Source organism: Ochotona curzoniae, mitochondrion (assembly GCF_017591425.1).
Source record: "Ochotona curzoniae mitochondrion, complete genome".
Classification (NCBI taxonomy): Eukaryota; Metazoa; Chordata; class Mammalia; order Lagomorpha; family Ochotonidae; genus Ochotona; species Ochotona curzoniae.
This window is the reverse complement of record NC_011029.1, coordinates 2,511-17,131: the sequence shown is the minus strand read 5'-3', so window position 1 is coordinate 17,131 and position 14,621 is coordinate 2,511. Positions and strand designations below refer to the sequence as shown.

General features: G+C 43.3%; 13 protein-coding genes across 13 annotated transcripts, besides 23 other annotated features; 1 reads left to right on the top strand and 12 right to left on the bottom strand. All coding sequences in view use genetic code 2, as the record gives it.

Moving 5' to 3' along the window:
- Window positions 1-1,667: a D loop.
- Window positions 1,668-1,702: 35 nt separating this feature from the next.
- Window positions 1,703-1,769, top strand: a tRNA (tRNA-Pro).
- Window positions 1,770-1,837, bottom strand: a tRNA (tRNA-Thr).
- Window positions 1,838-2,976, bottom strand: CYTB (cytochrome b). Its single transcript has one exon. A coding segment is annotated over exon 1 (1,139 nt).
- Window positions 2,977-2,979: 3 nt separating this feature from the next.
- Window positions 2,980-3,048, top strand: a tRNA (tRNA-Glu).
- On the top strand, window positions 3,049-3,573 carry ND6 (NADH dehydrogenase subunit 6). Its single transcript has one exon. The coding sequence runs from the start codon at window positions 3,049-3,051 to the stop codon at window positions 3,571-3,573; it is 525 nt and encodes a 174-aa protein (YP_002000325.1).
- ND5 (NADH dehydrogenase subunit 5) lies at window positions 3,573-5,380 on the bottom strand. The gene has a single exon. A coding segment is annotated over exon 1 (1,808 nt).
- Window positions 5,381-5,449, bottom strand: a tRNA (tRNA-Leu).
- Window positions 5,450-5,508, bottom strand: a tRNA (tRNA-Ser).
- Window positions 5,509-5,577, bottom strand: a tRNA (tRNA-His).
- Window positions 5,578-6,955, bottom strand: ND4 (NADH dehydrogenase subunit 4). Its single transcript has one exon. A coding segment is annotated over exon 1 (1,378 nt).
- ND4L (NADH dehydrogenase subunit 4L) lies at window positions 6,949-7,245 on the bottom strand. Its single transcript has one exon. The coding sequence runs from the start codon at window positions 7,243-7,245 to the stop codon at window positions 6,949-6,951; it is 297 nt and encodes a 98-aa protein (YP_002000322.1).
- A 1-nt stretch (window position 7,246) lies between these two features.
- Window positions 7,247-7,314, bottom strand: a tRNA (tRNA-Arg).
- ND3 (NADH dehydrogenase subunit 3) lies at window positions 7,315-7,661 on the bottom strand. Its single transcript has one exon. A coding segment is annotated over exon 1 (347 nt).
- Window positions 7,662-7,730, bottom strand: a tRNA (tRNA-Gly).
- Window positions 7,731-8,514, bottom strand: COX3 (cytochrome c oxidase subunit III). Its single transcript has one exon. A coding segment is annotated over exon 1 (784 nt).
- ATP6 (ATP synthase F0 subunit 6) lies at window positions 8,515-9,194 on the bottom strand. Its single transcript has one exon. A coding segment is annotated over exon 1 (680 nt).
- Window positions 9,149-9,355, bottom strand: ATP8 (ATP synthase F0 subunit 8). Its single transcript has one exon. The coding sequence runs from the start codon at window positions 9,353-9,355 to the stop codon at window positions 9,149-9,151; it is 207 nt and encodes a 68-aa protein (YP_002000318.1).
- Window position 9,356: 1 nt separating this feature from the next.
- Window positions 9,357-9,422, bottom strand: a tRNA (tRNA-Lys).
- Window positions 9,423-9,425: 3 nt separating this feature from the next.
- Window positions 9,426-10,109, bottom strand: COX2 (cytochrome c oxidase subunit II). Its single transcript has one exon. The coding sequence runs from the start codon at window positions 10,107-10,109 to the stop codon at window positions 9,426-9,428; it is 684 nt and encodes a 227-aa protein (YP_002000317.1).
- Window positions 10,110-10,178, bottom strand: a tRNA (tRNA-Asp).
- A 3-nt stretch (window positions 10,179-10,181) lies between these two features.
- Window positions 10,182-10,250, top strand: a tRNA (tRNA-Ser).
- Window positions 10,251-10,253: 3 nt separating this feature from the next.
- Window positions 10,254-11,795, bottom strand: COX1 (cytochrome c oxidase subunit I). The gene has a single exon. The coding sequence runs from the start codon at window positions 11,793-11,795 to the stop codon at window positions 10,254-10,256; it is 1,542 nt and encodes a 513-aa protein (YP_002000316.1).
- Window positions 11,796-11,801: 6 nt separating this feature from the next.
- Window positions 11,802-11,869, top strand: a tRNA (tRNA-Tyr).
- Window positions 11,870-11,936, top strand: a tRNA (tRNA-Cys).
- Window positions 11,934-11,968: an origin of replication (light strand replication origin).
- Window positions 11,969-12,042, top strand: a tRNA (tRNA-Asn).
- Window positions 12,043-12,111, top strand: a tRNA (tRNA-Ala).
- Window positions 12,112-12,113: 2 nt separating this feature from the next.
- Window positions 12,114-12,181, bottom strand: a tRNA (tRNA-Trp).
- ND2 (NADH dehydrogenase subunit 2) lies at window positions 12,182-13,223 on the bottom strand. The gene has a single exon. A coding segment is annotated over exon 1 (1,042 nt).
- Window positions 13,224-13,292, bottom strand: a tRNA (tRNA-Met).
- Window positions 13,293-13,364, top strand: a tRNA (tRNA-Gln).
- Window positions 13,362-13,430, bottom strand: a tRNA (tRNA-Ile).
- ND1 (NADH dehydrogenase subunit 1) lies at window positions 13,431-14,385 on the bottom strand. Its single transcript has one exon. A coding segment is annotated over exon 1 (955 nt).
- Window positions 14,386-14,387: 2 nt separating this feature from the next.
- Window positions 14,388-14,462, bottom strand: a tRNA (tRNA-Leu).
- Window positions 14,463-14,621, bottom strand: part of an rRNA (l-rRNA) that runs on past the window's edge.

The window sequence follows — 14,621 nt, the reverse complement described above, 5'->3', positions numbered from 1 at the left end:
TTAGTTGAGTTGGGGTCTTATTTTTAAGTGCTATGTCAGTATTGTGGCGACCAATTTATAACCATAAAATAAAAATTAAAATTTCTAGTTCATTAAGCGTGATTTTTTGTAAAAATTTGAAATATTTTGTGCTGTCGTCAATAGGCGGCTGGGCTAGCGAGGGGTCTAGTCTAGACCTTGGGTAAATTGAGGGTAGGCGGGCCTAGCCCGCCAAAAGAGAAAAAATTTTTTAAGTGCTATGTCAGTATTGTGGCGACCAATTTATAACCATAAAATAAAAATTAAAATTTCTAGTTCATTAAGCCTGATTTTTTGTAAAAATTTGAAATATTTTGTGCTGTCGTCAATAGGCGGCTGGGCTAGCGAGGGGTCTAGTCTAGACCTTGGGTAAATTGAGGGTTGGTTGTTAGAAGTAGTAGTTGAATTAATTAGTTCCCAGAGTTACCTGTGCTGGACAAGAGTCTTGTTTTTGGGGTTTGGCAAGATGATGAGCTTGTTCAGGTGTTCCTGTTAGTTAATAGGAACTTATCAGCGTAATTTTAATGGGGGGGTAAGGGGGGGTTTGTTGAGATAGGTTAATTATAGCATCGGAGGTGTGCGTACACGTGGGTGAGTGCGTGTGCGTACACGTGGGTGAGTGCGTGTGCGTACACGTGGGTGAGTGCGTGTGCGTACACGTGGGTGGGTGCGTGTGCGTACACGTGGGTGGGTGCGTGTGCGTACACGTGGGTGAGTGCGTGTGCGTACACGTGGGTGAGTGCGTGTGCGTACACGTGGGTGAGTGCGTGTGCGTACACGTGGGTGAGTGCGTGTGCGTACACGTGGGTGAGTGCGTGTGCGTACACGTGGGTGAGTATTGAGGGTTGAGGTGATTTATTAGGCTTATGTCCTGTAACCATTAATCCTATTGTCTACTTTTACGTAGGCGTAGTGAAGTACAGGTTCTGTTGATCGGCAGCTGTTTTATGTCCTGCTAGCATGGAGTTCATGTCCCGGCTCATAATTATGAGGATGGAGGAGGTACATCGAGGTGCTCGGCTACTATTTTAGGTCTGATTTATGGCCCACCGCGGCCATGGTGAGTCCAAGCATACCCCAAAATAAAAAAATACCAAATGCATGACACCACAGTTATGTGTGAGCATGGGCTGATTAGTCATTAGTCCATCGAGATGTCTTATTTAAGGGGAACGAGTGGGCGATTTTAGAGTTCATGGCCCTGAAGTAAGAACCAGATGTCAGTTATAGTTTCAGTCTAGCGACCCCCCAAGTGGTATGGGCGCAGAGCGAGAAGAGGGATACGTATTGGGCGGGTTGCTGGTTTCACGGAGGATGGTAGATTAAGGGACCACTGGTGGAGGGGGATAGTCATGGTTGGGTGGATGTTGCATTATTTTGGCTGAATTGGTCTATGTACGATTATGGATGGTATGTACTATGTACGATTATGGTAAGGATGTGGTTTATGAATATCCATATTGTAGAGGATGTTTAGTTGGTGAAGTAACGAATGTCTTATGTACGATTAATGGATTTATGTACTGGTGGATATGCATGGGGTTAGTAGGTTAATGTACGATTAAACATAGATGTCCTATGTAATATTATGAGAGTTATGTACTGTACCATTATTAATGGGGAGGTGCATTAATGCACGATATACATAGTGCGTGCGTTGGTGTGTGAGTGCTTGTTTTAAGGTCAGAGAGTAGTTTAAGGAGAATTTCAGCTTTGGGTGCTGATGGTGGGACTTTAGGTCTCCTCTTTGATGTCCTAGGAAGGGTTTATGCTTCATTTTTGGTTTACAAGACCAAGGTAATTGTTATACTACAAGGACCTTCATTTGAGAAGTTTGTTTTCAATTAGGCTGCAGGTTGGTATAAGGATTAGGATGAGGGAGAAGTAGAGGAATGATGCTAGTTGGCCGATAATGATGAATGGGTGTTCGACGGGTTGTCCTCCGATTCATGTGAGTGTGAGAAGGTCGGCCACGAGAACCCAGAATAAGCATTGGCTGATTGGGCGGAACATTATGCTTCGTTGTTTTGATGTGTGGAGGAGGGGTATGACGGCTAGGATGGCAATAGATAGGACTAGGGCTAGTACACCGCCGAGTTTGTTGGGGATGGAGCGGAGGATGGCGTATGCGAATAGGAAATATCATTCTGGTTTAATGTGTGGCGGGGTGTTGAGTGGGTTGGCGGGGGTGTAGTTGTCTGGGTCTCCTAGAAGGTCTGGGGAGAATAAGACTAGAGTGAGGAGAAGGGCAATAAGGAGTAGGAAGCCAAGGGCGTCTTTGATGGTGTAGTAGGGGTGGAAGGGGATTTTGTCTGCATCTGAGATAATGCCTGTGGGGTTGTTTGAGCCGGTTTCGTGGAGGAATAGGAGGTGTACTATTACTAGGGCGGCAATGATAAAGGGGAGGATGAAGTGGAAGGCGAAGAATCGGGTAAGGGTGGCTTTGTCTACTGAGAACCCACCTCAGATTCATTGGACAAGGTCTGTGCCGATATAGGGGATGGCAGATAGGAGGTTGGTAATTACAGTGGCCCCTCAAAAAGATATTTGTCCTCATGGTAGGACGTAGCCCATGAAGGCAGTTGCTATAACTGCAAATAGAAGCAGGATGCCGATATTTCATGTTTCTGAGTAGGTATAGGAGCCGTAGTAGATACCTCGGCCTACGTGGAGGAATAGGCAAATAAAAAATATGGAGGCTCCGTTGGCATGGAGGTATCGGATGATTCAGCCATAATTAACATCTCGGCAAATATGAGTGACTGATGAGAATGCGGTTAGTGTGTCTGATGTGTAGTGTATGGCTAGGAACAGGCCGGTGATGATTTGGATACCTAGGCATAGGCCTAGTAGTGAACCAAAATTTCATCATGCGGAGATGTTTGAGGGAGCAGGGAGGTCAATGAGAGAGTGGTTTACGATTTTTATTAGGGGGTGGGATTTTCGAATGTTGGTCATTAGGTTCTTGTAGTTGAACTACAACGGTGGTTTTTCATGTCACTGGTCATGGTTAAAGTCCATGCAAGAATTATGACATACTATGTATTGTTGTTAAGTATGGTATTTGTTGCGGGGTTTGTGGGATTTTCATCTAAGCCATCTCCGATTTATGGGGGTTTATGTTTGATTGTGAGTGGGGGTGTTGGTTGTGGCATCATTTTAAGTTATGGGGCTTCGTTTTTAGGATTAATAATGTTTTTAGTATATTTAGGGGGTATGTTAGTAGTGTTTGGTTATACTACTGCAATGGCTACAGAGGAGTATCCGGAGTCTTGGGGATCAAATGTGGTGGTCTTGGGGACGTTGGTTGCGGGGTTGTTAATAGAGTTAATTTTGGTAGGCTTATTTATGGGAGACGGGTTTATGGGTTGAGAGTTGGGGTTAAAAGGTTGCGAGAGTTTAGGGGTGCTTGGGGGTGAGGAGGGTGGTTATGTACGTGAGGATTCTATAGGGGTGGCTGCTTTATATGGTGGTGGTGGGTGGTTGATATTATTGGCGGGGTGGATGTTGTTCGTTAGTATTTTTGTTGTGATTGAGATTACTCGGGGCTTTAGATTAAGATGAAGGCCGCTAAGAGAAGTGAGATTAGGAAGGTTAGGGAGTAGAGTTTGATTAGTCCTTTTTGTGTTGAGACTAGGGAGGATATGTTTATTTGAAGGTTGGCAGTTGTTTTTGGGATTGCTTTTTCGGTTCATGTTATGTCTAGGGTAGAGGTTGCAATATTAAGGCTGAATAATAGACCAGTGTATGGAACTAATCGGTGTATTGTTGAGGGGAAGAACCCTAGTAGGTTGGAGAAGTAGAATGGTTTAGAGCGGGGGGTTAGTTTGAGGTTGAGTGTTAGTTGGTTGAGTTCTATCGCTAGTAGGAAACCTATGATGGTGACTGTGAGGGCTGTTATTTTTATGTAAAGGGGCATGGTTATTGGGGGAATTGTGAGGGGTTGAATATTGTTTGAAATGAGGAAGCCCGCGAAGATGCTACCTAGGGCAAGACGTTTGATTGAATTAATTAGTGGGGGGCTGTTTTCATTGATGGTAACTACGGGTGGGAAGCGGGGTTGATTAAGTAGGGCAAAGAAGATAATGCGAGTACTGTAGATGGCTGTTAGGGATGTGGCAACGAGAGTTATTAGTAGGGCTCAGGCGTTTGTGTATGATGTATTAGCTGCTTCGATGATTAGGTCTTTTGAGTAAAATCCTGTTAGGAAAGGTATACCTGTTAGTGCTAGGCTGCCGATTGTGAGTGCTGATGATGTGAATGGGAGGGTTTTGAATAAACCGCCTATTTTTCGAATGTCTTGTTCGTCGTTAAGGCTGTGGATAATTGATCCGGAGCATATGAATAGTATAGCTTTGAAGAAAGCGTGGGTGCAGATATGGAGAAAAGCGAGGTGGGGTTGGTTAATACCAATAGTTACTATTATGAGGCCTAGTTGGCTTGAGGTGGAGAATGCGATGATTTTTTTGATGTCATTTTGAGTAAGAGCACATAGGGCTGTAAATAGGGTAGTCGTAGCTCCTAAGCATAGGATTAGGGATTGGGCTACTTTATTCGATTCTAGAAGTGGATAAAATCGAATTAGTAGGAAGACTCCTGCTACCACCATAGTGCTGGAGTGTAGTAGGGCTGATACAGGGGTTGGGCCTTCTATTGCTGCTGGTAGTCATGGGTGGAGGCCAAATTGTGCTGACTTTCCTGTGGCAGCTAGAATTAGGCCTAGAAGTGGGAGTGTGAGGTTGTTCGGTTCTAGTATAAAGATTTGTTGGAGTTCTCATGTGTTTATATGGATGAGAAATCATGCTATTGATAGGACGAAGCCGATGTCACCAATTCGGTTATATAGAATCGCTTGTAGGGCTGCGGTATTGGCGTCTGTTCGTCCGTATCATCAGCCAATTAGTAGGAACGATATAATGCCTACGCCTTCTCAGCCGATGAAAAGTTGGAACAGGTTGTTTGCTGTTACTAGAATCATTATGGTGATTAGGAATAGTAGAAGGTACTTAAAGAATCGGTTGATGTTGGGGTCTGAGTGTATGTACCATAAGGAGAATTCTATGATTGATCATGTGACGAATAGTGCAACTGGGATAAATAGTATGGAGAAAAAGTCTAGTTTGAGACTGATAGAGAGTTTTATGGTGTTAATGGTTGTTCAGTGTCAGTTAGATAGTATTATTTCTTGATTTGTATACAGGAATAGGATCGTTGGGATTAGGCTGATTGTAAAGGCAAGTGAGATTGAGTTTTTTACGTATAGGGGAAAATTAGGGTGGGTAAAAAAGTTGGTGAGTGATATAATGATAGGTAGTGTGAGAATGAGTATGGTTAGGGTTGAGAGAGTTGAAAATAGGTTGATTGCTTTTATTTGGAGTTGCACCAATTTTTTGGCTCCTAAGACCAACGGATAACTACCATCCTTAAAAGCCGGGGAAGCCATATTGTTATGTATGGTGGCAGGAGTTAGCAGTTCTTGCATACTTTCTCGGTGGATAAGAGGTTGCTAGTCTCTATTTCTAAATTCACAATCTAGTGTTTTGTTTAAACTATATCTACAATATGTAATACCAAGGATGATCTTGGGGTTGATTGATAGGAGGATTAGAGGGAGCAGGTGGAGTAATATAAGAGTGTGTTCGCGTGTAAAGGAGGGGGTTATGTTGTTGATGTGGTAGGTGAGTTTTCCGCGTTGGGTTGTGGATAGTATGTAGAGGGTGTAAAGGGCGGTGATTAGTATATTAGTTCCTGCTAGGATAATTGTGAGGTTGGACCAGGAGAATGATGAGATAATCACGAATAGTTCTCCAATTAGGTTAATGGAGGGAGGGAGGGCTAGATTGGCTAGGCTGGCTAGTAGTCATCATGCGGCTATAAGTGGGAGGATGGTTTGTAGTCCTCGGGCTAGGATTATTGTTCGGCTGTGGATACGTTCGTAGTTGGTATTGGCTAGGCAGAATAGTATGGATGAGGTAAGGCCATGGGCAATTATCAGGGCTGTAGCCCCTATGAAGCTTCATGGGGTTTGGATTAGGATTGCGACAATTACAAGTGCTATGTGGCTGACGGATGAGTATGCGATTAGAGATTTTAAGTCGGTTTGTCGTAAGCAGATGGAACTTGTTATAACCATACCTCACAATGACAAAAGGAGGAAGGGGTAGGCTATATACTCTGTCACTGGGTTTAAAATAAGGGTTAGTCGTATTATGCCGTATCCTCCTAGTTTTAGTAGGACTGCTGCTAGGACTATGGAGCCGGCAATGGGGGCTTCTACATGGGCTTTGGGGAGTCAGAGGTGTAGGCCATATAAAGGTATTTTTACTAAGAATGCTATTATACAAGCTAGTCATAAAAGGGAGTTGGATCAGGAGTCGGTTAGTGGGGTGGTTAGAGTTTGGATAACTAGGAAGTTTAGAGTTCCGGTGGTATTATGAATGTAAAGTAGAGCTACTAAAAGGGGAAGGGATCCTACTAGGGTATAGAATAGGAAGTAGGTCCCTGCGTTTAGTCGTTCTGTTTGGTTACCTCAGCGGGTGATAATGATGAGTGTGGGGATAAGAGTGGCTTCAAATAAGATGTAGAATATAATTAGTTCTGTGGCTGAAAATGTTATAATTAGGAAGATTTGAAGTAGCACTAGTATCGAGATGAATAGTTTTTTCCGTAGTAGGCTTTCTTTAGAGAGATGATTTTGGCTAGCAATTAGCATTAGGGGTAGAAGTCAGAAGGTTAAGATTAAAAGGGGCGTAGATAGTGGGTCTGATGAGAATATTAGTGAGAAGTTTAGGTTGTGGACGTTGGGTTGATTTATTAATAGAAGTGCTATTAAAGTGATTAGGAGGCTGTGGATTGTTGTGTTAATTCATAGTAGTTTATTACTTGATCACCAGGTTAGGGGTAGGAGCATTATTGTAGGGATGATGAGTTTTAGCATTGTAGGAGATTTAGGTTATGGACATAGTCTATGCCGTATGTATTGGAGACCATTACTAGTAAGGCTAGTCCGACGGCAGCTTCACAGGCCGCGAAGACTAAGAGGACTACTGGGAATATGAAGGAATTAGTGAAGCTTATGTTGAGGGAGATAATTGTAGCTAGTATGAATAGAGATAATATTATGCCTTCTAGGCATAAAAGTGAGGATATGAGGTGGGATCGGTAGACGAGTATGCCAAGTAGTGCTATTATAAAGGCTACTATGATATTTAAAGTGGTGATAGACATGTTGATAATTATGGATAATCCATAGTCTAATGAGTCGAAATCATTTGTTTTAATTTAAACTAATTATCATATTCAACTCACTCTAGGCCTTTTTGGAGTCATTCGTATGCTAGGCCCATTGCTAGAATTGAAATGAGGAGTAATGCGATGGTGAGTATTAGTGTTAGGTTGTTGGTTTGGGAGGCTCAGGGGAGGGGGAGGAGGAGAGCGATTTCTAGGTCGAAGAGTAGAAATGTAATGGCAACGAGGAAAAATTTTAGTGAGAAAGGTAAGCGGGCGGATCCTATGGGGTCAAAGCCGCATTCATAGGGGCTAGCTTTTTCTGAGTACGTATAGGTTTGAGGTAGTCAAAATGCAATGATTATTAAGATCATGGGGATTAGGGTATTAACAAATAGGGCCAGGATTAAGTTAATTACTTCATTCTGGGTTAAAACCAGAGCTGACTGATTGGAAGTCAGTTGTACTAATTATACTAAAGAAGTAGGATCCTCATCAGTAAATGGAGACATACAGGAATAGTCAGACTACGTCAACAAAGTGTCAATATCATGCAGCGGCTTCGAATCCGAAGTGGTGGTTGGATGTGAAGTGGAAATTAAATTGTCGAAGTAGACAGACTGTTAGGAAGGTGGAGCCGATGATGACATGGAGGCCGTGGAATCCGGTTGCTATAAAGAATGTTGAGCCATATACGCCATCTGAGATTGTGAAGGATGTTTCGTAATACTCGGAGGCCTGAAGTAGGGTGAAGTAGGCCCCGAGGAGGATAGTGATTAGTAGGGCTTGTTGCATGTTTTTTCGATTCCCTTCTATAAGGCTATGGTGTGCTCAGGTAATGGAGACACCTGAGGCCAGGAGAACAGAGGTGTTTAGAAGGGGTACTTCAAGTGGGTTTAAGGGGGTGATGCCTACGGGTGGTCAGCAGCCGCCTAGTTCTGGGGTGGGGGCAAGACTTGAGTGATAGAAAGCTCAGAAAAAGCCTGCAAAGAAGAAAACTTCTGAGAGGATAAATAGGATTATACCATAACGAAGGCCTTTTTGTACAATCGGAGTATGGTGACCTTGAAAGGTGCCTTCTCGTACAATGTCTCGTCATCATTGATATATTGTGAGGGTATTAGTTAGGAGACCAATAGATAGGAGGGTAAAAGAGTGGAAGTGGAATCATATTATTAGGCCAGATGTTATTAATAGGGCAGATAGGGCTCCTGTGAGTGGTCATGGGCTGGGGTTTACTATATGGTAAGCATGGGTTTGGTGGGTCATTAAGTATTGTCATGTAAGTAGAGGCTTACGAGAAGCGTGAAGACATAGGCTTGGATTAGTGCTACAGCGAATTCTAAGCCGGTTAGTAGGAGAAGGATGATGAATGTAATTGTGGCGGTTGCGGGGCTAATAGAAGTAAGGGCTAGTGTAGCACCGCCGATTAGGTGCATAAGGAGGTGGCCTGCAGTGATGTTGGCAGTGAGTCGTACAGCGAGGGCTATGGGTTGAATAAACAGGCTAATCGTTTCGATAATTACGAGTATAGGGATGAGTGGAAGGGGAGTTCCTTGGGGTAGAAAATGTGCTAGTGAGGCTTTGGTTTTATAACGGAAGCCCATAATAACTGCACCAGCTCATAGGGGGACGGCTATGCCGAGATTTATGGATAGTTGTGTAGTTGGGGTGAAAGAGTGTGGGAGGAGGCCTAGGAGGTTAGTTGAGCCAATAAATATAATTAGAGAGATTAGTATAAGGGATCAGGTTCGACCCTTAGGGTTATGAATTAGTATTATTTGTTTTAAAATAAGTTGGACTAGTCATTGTTGAATGGCGATGAGGCGGTTGTTGATAAGGCGGGTGGGGGTAGGAAATAGAATAATTGGGAATATAATAATAATAATTACAACGGGCAATCCTATGGTTGAGGGGGTAATGAAAGAGGAGAATAAATTTTCGTTCATTTGGATTCTCAAGGTGTGATTTGTTTTTCTGTTTTTAAACCTGCGGGGCTAGGGTTTGTAGGGAAGGTGTATTTATAGAATTTAAGTTGAATGAGGGCGAATAGTGAGATCAGTATGGCTAAGATTGTGATAAATCATGTTGAGGTATCTAGTTGTGGCATATCATTATGGAGAGGTTTGAACTCTCAATCTTTAACTTAAAAGGTTAATGCTACTAGCTTCATAATGTTCTTATAGCATTGATGATGATCAGGCTTCAAAGTGTTTTAGGGGAACTAGTTCAAGGACAATTGGTATAAAGCTGTGGTTTGACCCACAAATTTCGGAGCATTGGCCGTAGAATAGGCCAGGACGGGTTGATATCAGTGTTGCTTGGTTTAGTCGTCCTGGGATAGCGTCTGTTTTTAGGCCTAGTGATGGGACGGCTCATGAGTGTAGTACGTCTTCTGATGAGATGAGTATGCGCACAGGTAATTCTATTGGGAGAACTACTCGGTTATCAACTTCTAGAAGTCGTAATTCTCCTGGTTTTAGATCGGATGTTGGGATTATATAGGAGTCAAAGCTTAGGTCTTCATAATCAGTATACTCGTAGCTTCAGTATCATTGATGTCCTATTGTCTTGACTGTCAGAGACGGGTTGTTAATTTCGTCCATTATATAGAGGATGCGTAGGGATGGGAGGGCAATGAGGATGAGGATAATGGCTGGGAGGATTGTTCAAATTGTCTCTACTTCTTGAGCGTCTATCGTGCTGGTATGAGTGAGTTTAGTGGAGAGTATAAGTGCAATGATGTAGAGGACTAGGGTGCTGATTAAGAAGACGATTATTAGTGTGTGGTCATGGAAGTGTATAAGTTCTTCTATAATTGGGGAGGAGGCATCTTGGAAGCCTATTTGAAATGGGTACGCCATAGAGGTATATGGGTGTTTAATCCATGATTTAATCTTGACAAGATTATGTAATAGTTTTACTAATACCTCATTAAGAAAGTCATAGAGGTTATGTGGTTGGCTTGAAACCAATTGATGGGGGTTCGATTCCTTCCTTTCTTGTTTCTAGGCTTTGACGTAGGCGGGCTCTTCGAATGTGTGGTAAGGAGGAGGGCAGCCGTGAAGTCATTCTAGGTTGGTTGTTGTTAGTTCGACTGTTGAGACTTCTCGTTTGGATGCAAATGCCTCTCAGATTATGAAAACTATGATTATGACGGCTGTTAGTGAAATGAAGGAGCCTATTGAGGACACTGTGTTTCATGTGGTATAAGCATCGGGATAGTCAGAGTAACGCCGAGGCATGCCGGATAGGCCTAGGAAGTGTTGTGGGAAGAATGTGAGGTTTACTCCGACGAATATGACGGCGAAATGAATTTTTGCTCAGACAGGGTCAAGGGTGTAGCCTGAGAATAGGGGGAATCAATGTGCGAATCCGCCTATGATGGCAAATACGGCTCCTATAGATAGTACGTAGTGGAAGTGGGCTACTACATAGTATGTATCGTGTAAGACAATGTCTAGTGATGAGTTGGCTAGTACAATACCTGTTAGGCCCCCAATTGTAAATAGGAAAATGAAGCCCAGGGCTCAGAGTATGGCAGGGGACCATTTAATATTGCCTCCGTGCAGTGTGGCTAGTCAGCTGAAGACTTTAACACCTGTGGGAATTGCAATAATTATTGTAGCTGATGTAAAATATGCGCGAGTGTCTACATCTATTCCTACAGTAAATATATGGTGAGCTCAAACAATAAATCCTAGGAAGCCAATGGATATCATAGCTCATACTATTCCTATATAACCAAAGGGTTCTTTTTTGCCTGAATAATAAGTTACAATGTGGGAGATTACGCCGAAGCCTGGGAGAATTAGAATGTAAACTTCAGGGTGACCAAAGAATCAGAATAAGTGTTGGTAAAGAATAGGGTCTCCGCCTCCTGCAGGGTCGAAGAAGGTTGTGTTTAGATTTCGGTCTGTTAAGAGCATAGTAATGCCTGCTGCTAAAACTGGCAGTGAGAGTAGGAGTAGGACAGCTGTAATAAGGACTGATCATACGAAGAGGGGGGTTTGGTATTGGGACATGGCTGGGGGTTTTATGTTGATGATGGTTGTGATAAAGTTAATGGCGCCGAGGATTGAGGAGACCCCGGCTAAGTGGAGTGAGAAGATTGCTAGATCTACGGATGCTCCTGCGTGGGCTAAATTACCTGCTAGGGGAGGGTAGACTGTTCAACCAGTTCCTACGCCTGCTTCAACTATAGAGGAGGCTAGTAGGAGCAGAAAAGAGGGAGGCAGAAGTCAAAAGCTTATGTTGTTTATTCGGGGAAAAGCCATGTCGGGGGCGCCAATTATTAAAGGGACCAGTCAGTTTCCGAAGCCTCCAATTATAATTGGCATGACTATGAAGAAAATTATTACGAAAGCGTGAGCTGTGACAACTACATTGTAGATTTGATCATCCCCCAGGAGGGCTCCAGGTTGACCAAGTTCAGCTCGAATAAGAAGGCTGAGTGCAGTGCCTACCATTCCGGCTCAGGCACCGAATAGCATATATAAGGTGCCGATGTCTTTGTGATTTGTAGAGAATAGTCAGCGGTTGACGAACATAAGTAAGGTAAGGTGGCCGAATAAGGCATTAGGCTGTAAATCTAACTATGGGGGTTTGAGTCCCCTTCTTACCAAGCCCTGAGGTGATGTATCATGTTGAATTGCAAATTCAAAGGAGCAGCTTCAATCCTGCCTGGGCTTCTCCCGCCTTTTTTTTCTCGCGGCGGGAGAAGTAGATTGAAGCCAGTTGATTAGGGTATTTAGCTGTTAACTAAATTTTTCGTGGGGTTGGATCCCACCAATCTAGGGGGACTTAGCTTAAAGGAAAGTGTCTGGTTTGCATCCAGGAGATGTAAGGTGGTTCTTGCAGTCCTTAGGCAGAAGTTAAGTACTTACTACTTGCTTAGAGCTTTGAAGGCTCTTGGTCTGGCTTAACCTAAACTTCTAGTATCAGGAGATAAATAGAGGTAGAAGAGGGAGGGATATGGTTGATACTGTGATTAGGGGTGATAAGAGGTAGGCTTGATTTTTGAATTCGAATTGTCATTTTATTTTTATGTTATTTGTGGTAGGAAATATTGTTAGTGATGTTGAGTAAACTAGTCGTATATAGAAGTAAAGATTTAGGAGGGCTAGTATGGCCATTAGGGTTGGGAGGATGATGCTGTTGTTTTTGGTGAGTTCATTGATGATGGCTCACTTGGGCATAAAGCCGGTGAGTGGGGGTAGGCCTCCTAGGGATATTAGAATGGTGAGCATGGCTGCAGTTATTAGGGGTGTTTTATTTCATGTTTGGGCTAGGGAGAGTGCTGTTGTGCTGGAGTTAATGATGAGAAGCATAAATATGGGGATTGTTAGGGTGATGTAGATGATGAGGTTAAGGAGTATGATGTCTGGATTATACACTAGGATAGTTGTTATTCAGCCTATATGTGCAATTGATGAGTATGCTAGGATTTTTCGTAGTTGGGTTTGGTTTAAGCCTCCTCATCCGCCGATTATGATAGAAAGAAGTCCTATGAGTGTTAGAAGGGGGGTGTTGAGGGAGTTGTGGATTTGGTGTAGGATGGAAAGGGGGGCGATTTTTTGTCATGTAAGCAGAAGGAGGGATGATTTTAGGTTTACTCCTTGGGCGACCTCCGGCAGTCAAAAGTGGAAAGGGGCTACACCTAATTTTATGGTCAATGCGATGGTTAGGAGAAAGGGTGGGATGTGGTTGTTTGGGTTGAGGATGGTTCAGTGGCCTGAATATATGAGGTTGAGAAGGATAGCTATTATTAGGATTATTGAGGCGGTGGCTTGAGTGAGGAAGTACTTTGTTGCGGCTTCTGTGGATCGTGGGTTGCTTTTGTAGGTGAGGATGGGGATGATGGAGAGTATATTTATTTCTAGGCCAACTCAAATTAATAGTCAGTGGGAGCTGAATGTGGCGATGGCAGTGCCTGTTGCAAGAGTAAAGGTGATTATGGCTAGGACTATTGGATTGATTAGTACGGGAAGGATATGAACCAACATTTTCGGGGTATGGGCCCGATAGCTTATTTAGCTGACCTTACTTAGAGTGTGGTGTAGTTTATTGCACGGAGAATTTTGAGTTCTCAGGGATAGGTTCCAGACCTAGGGCTCCAGAAATAAAGGGCCATTCCCAACTATTATTTACTCTATCAAAGTAACTCTTTTAAAAAATGGTTTTCTATGCGTATGGGGGGATTCCTGCTAGGGATACAGGCATTGATACATGTCATATGCATAGGGCTAGGGTAAGAGGTAGGAAGTTTTTTCATAGGAGGTGCATGAGTTGGTCATATCGAAATCGTGGGTAGGATGCTCGGATTCATAAAAATGCTATTGTTAGGAGGAGGGTTTTGGCGGCGAAGTTGATTGTGAAGAGTTGGGGGTTTAGTGTGTCGTGGAATGCTCCTAGGAATAGGGTGACAGTGAGGGCATTTATTATGATGATGTTGGTATATTCGGCTAGGAAGAATAGGGCGAAGGGCCCTGCGGCATACTCTACATTGAAGCCTGATACTAGCTCGGATTCTCCTTCGGTGAGGTCGAAGGGGGCTCGGTTTGTTTCTGCTAGGGTTGAAATAAACCATATTATGGCTAGAGGTCATGCTGGAATAAGAATTCACATATATTCTTGTGTGTCGATTAGGGAGGATAGGGTGAAAGATCCATTTATGAGAAGAATTGATAGGAGAATGATAGCTAGTGTGACCTCGTATGAGATTGTTTGTGCGACGGCTCGTAATGCTCCGATGAGTGCATATTTAGAATTTGAAGCTCATCCTGATCAGAGGATAGAGTAAACAGCTAGGCTTGAAGTTGCTAAGATAAATAGGACGCCTAGATTTATGTTGATGAGGGGGTATGGTATGGGAATGGGGATTCATATTGTTAGGGCAAGGGTAAGGGCTAGTGTGGGGGCAATAATAAATAGGAATGGGGAAGATGTCAGGGGGCGGAGGGGTTCTTTGATGAAGAGTTTCACTGCATCAGCGAAGGGTTGAAGGAGCCCATAGGGCCCGACAACGTTGGGGCCTTTGCGGAGTTGCATGTAGCCTAGGATTTTTCGTTCAACTAGGGTAAGGAATGCTATGGCTAAAAGTACTGGGAGGATTAAGAGGATGATGTTGGCTAGGAACATGGTGTTAAGAAGAGGAGTTGAACCTCTGAGTATAAAGTTTTAAGTTTTATGCATTTACCGGGCTCTGCCATCTTAACAAACCCTGGTCTTGGGCAGGGTGAAGTTAGTTTACTAGATTGAGATGATTTCATCTATTGGACTTAGAGCGCTGGGGTGCAGTGGGCTCTACTTCTCTTGTCCTTTCGTACTGGGAGAAGTGAATAAATAGATAGAAACCGACCTGGATTACTCCGGTC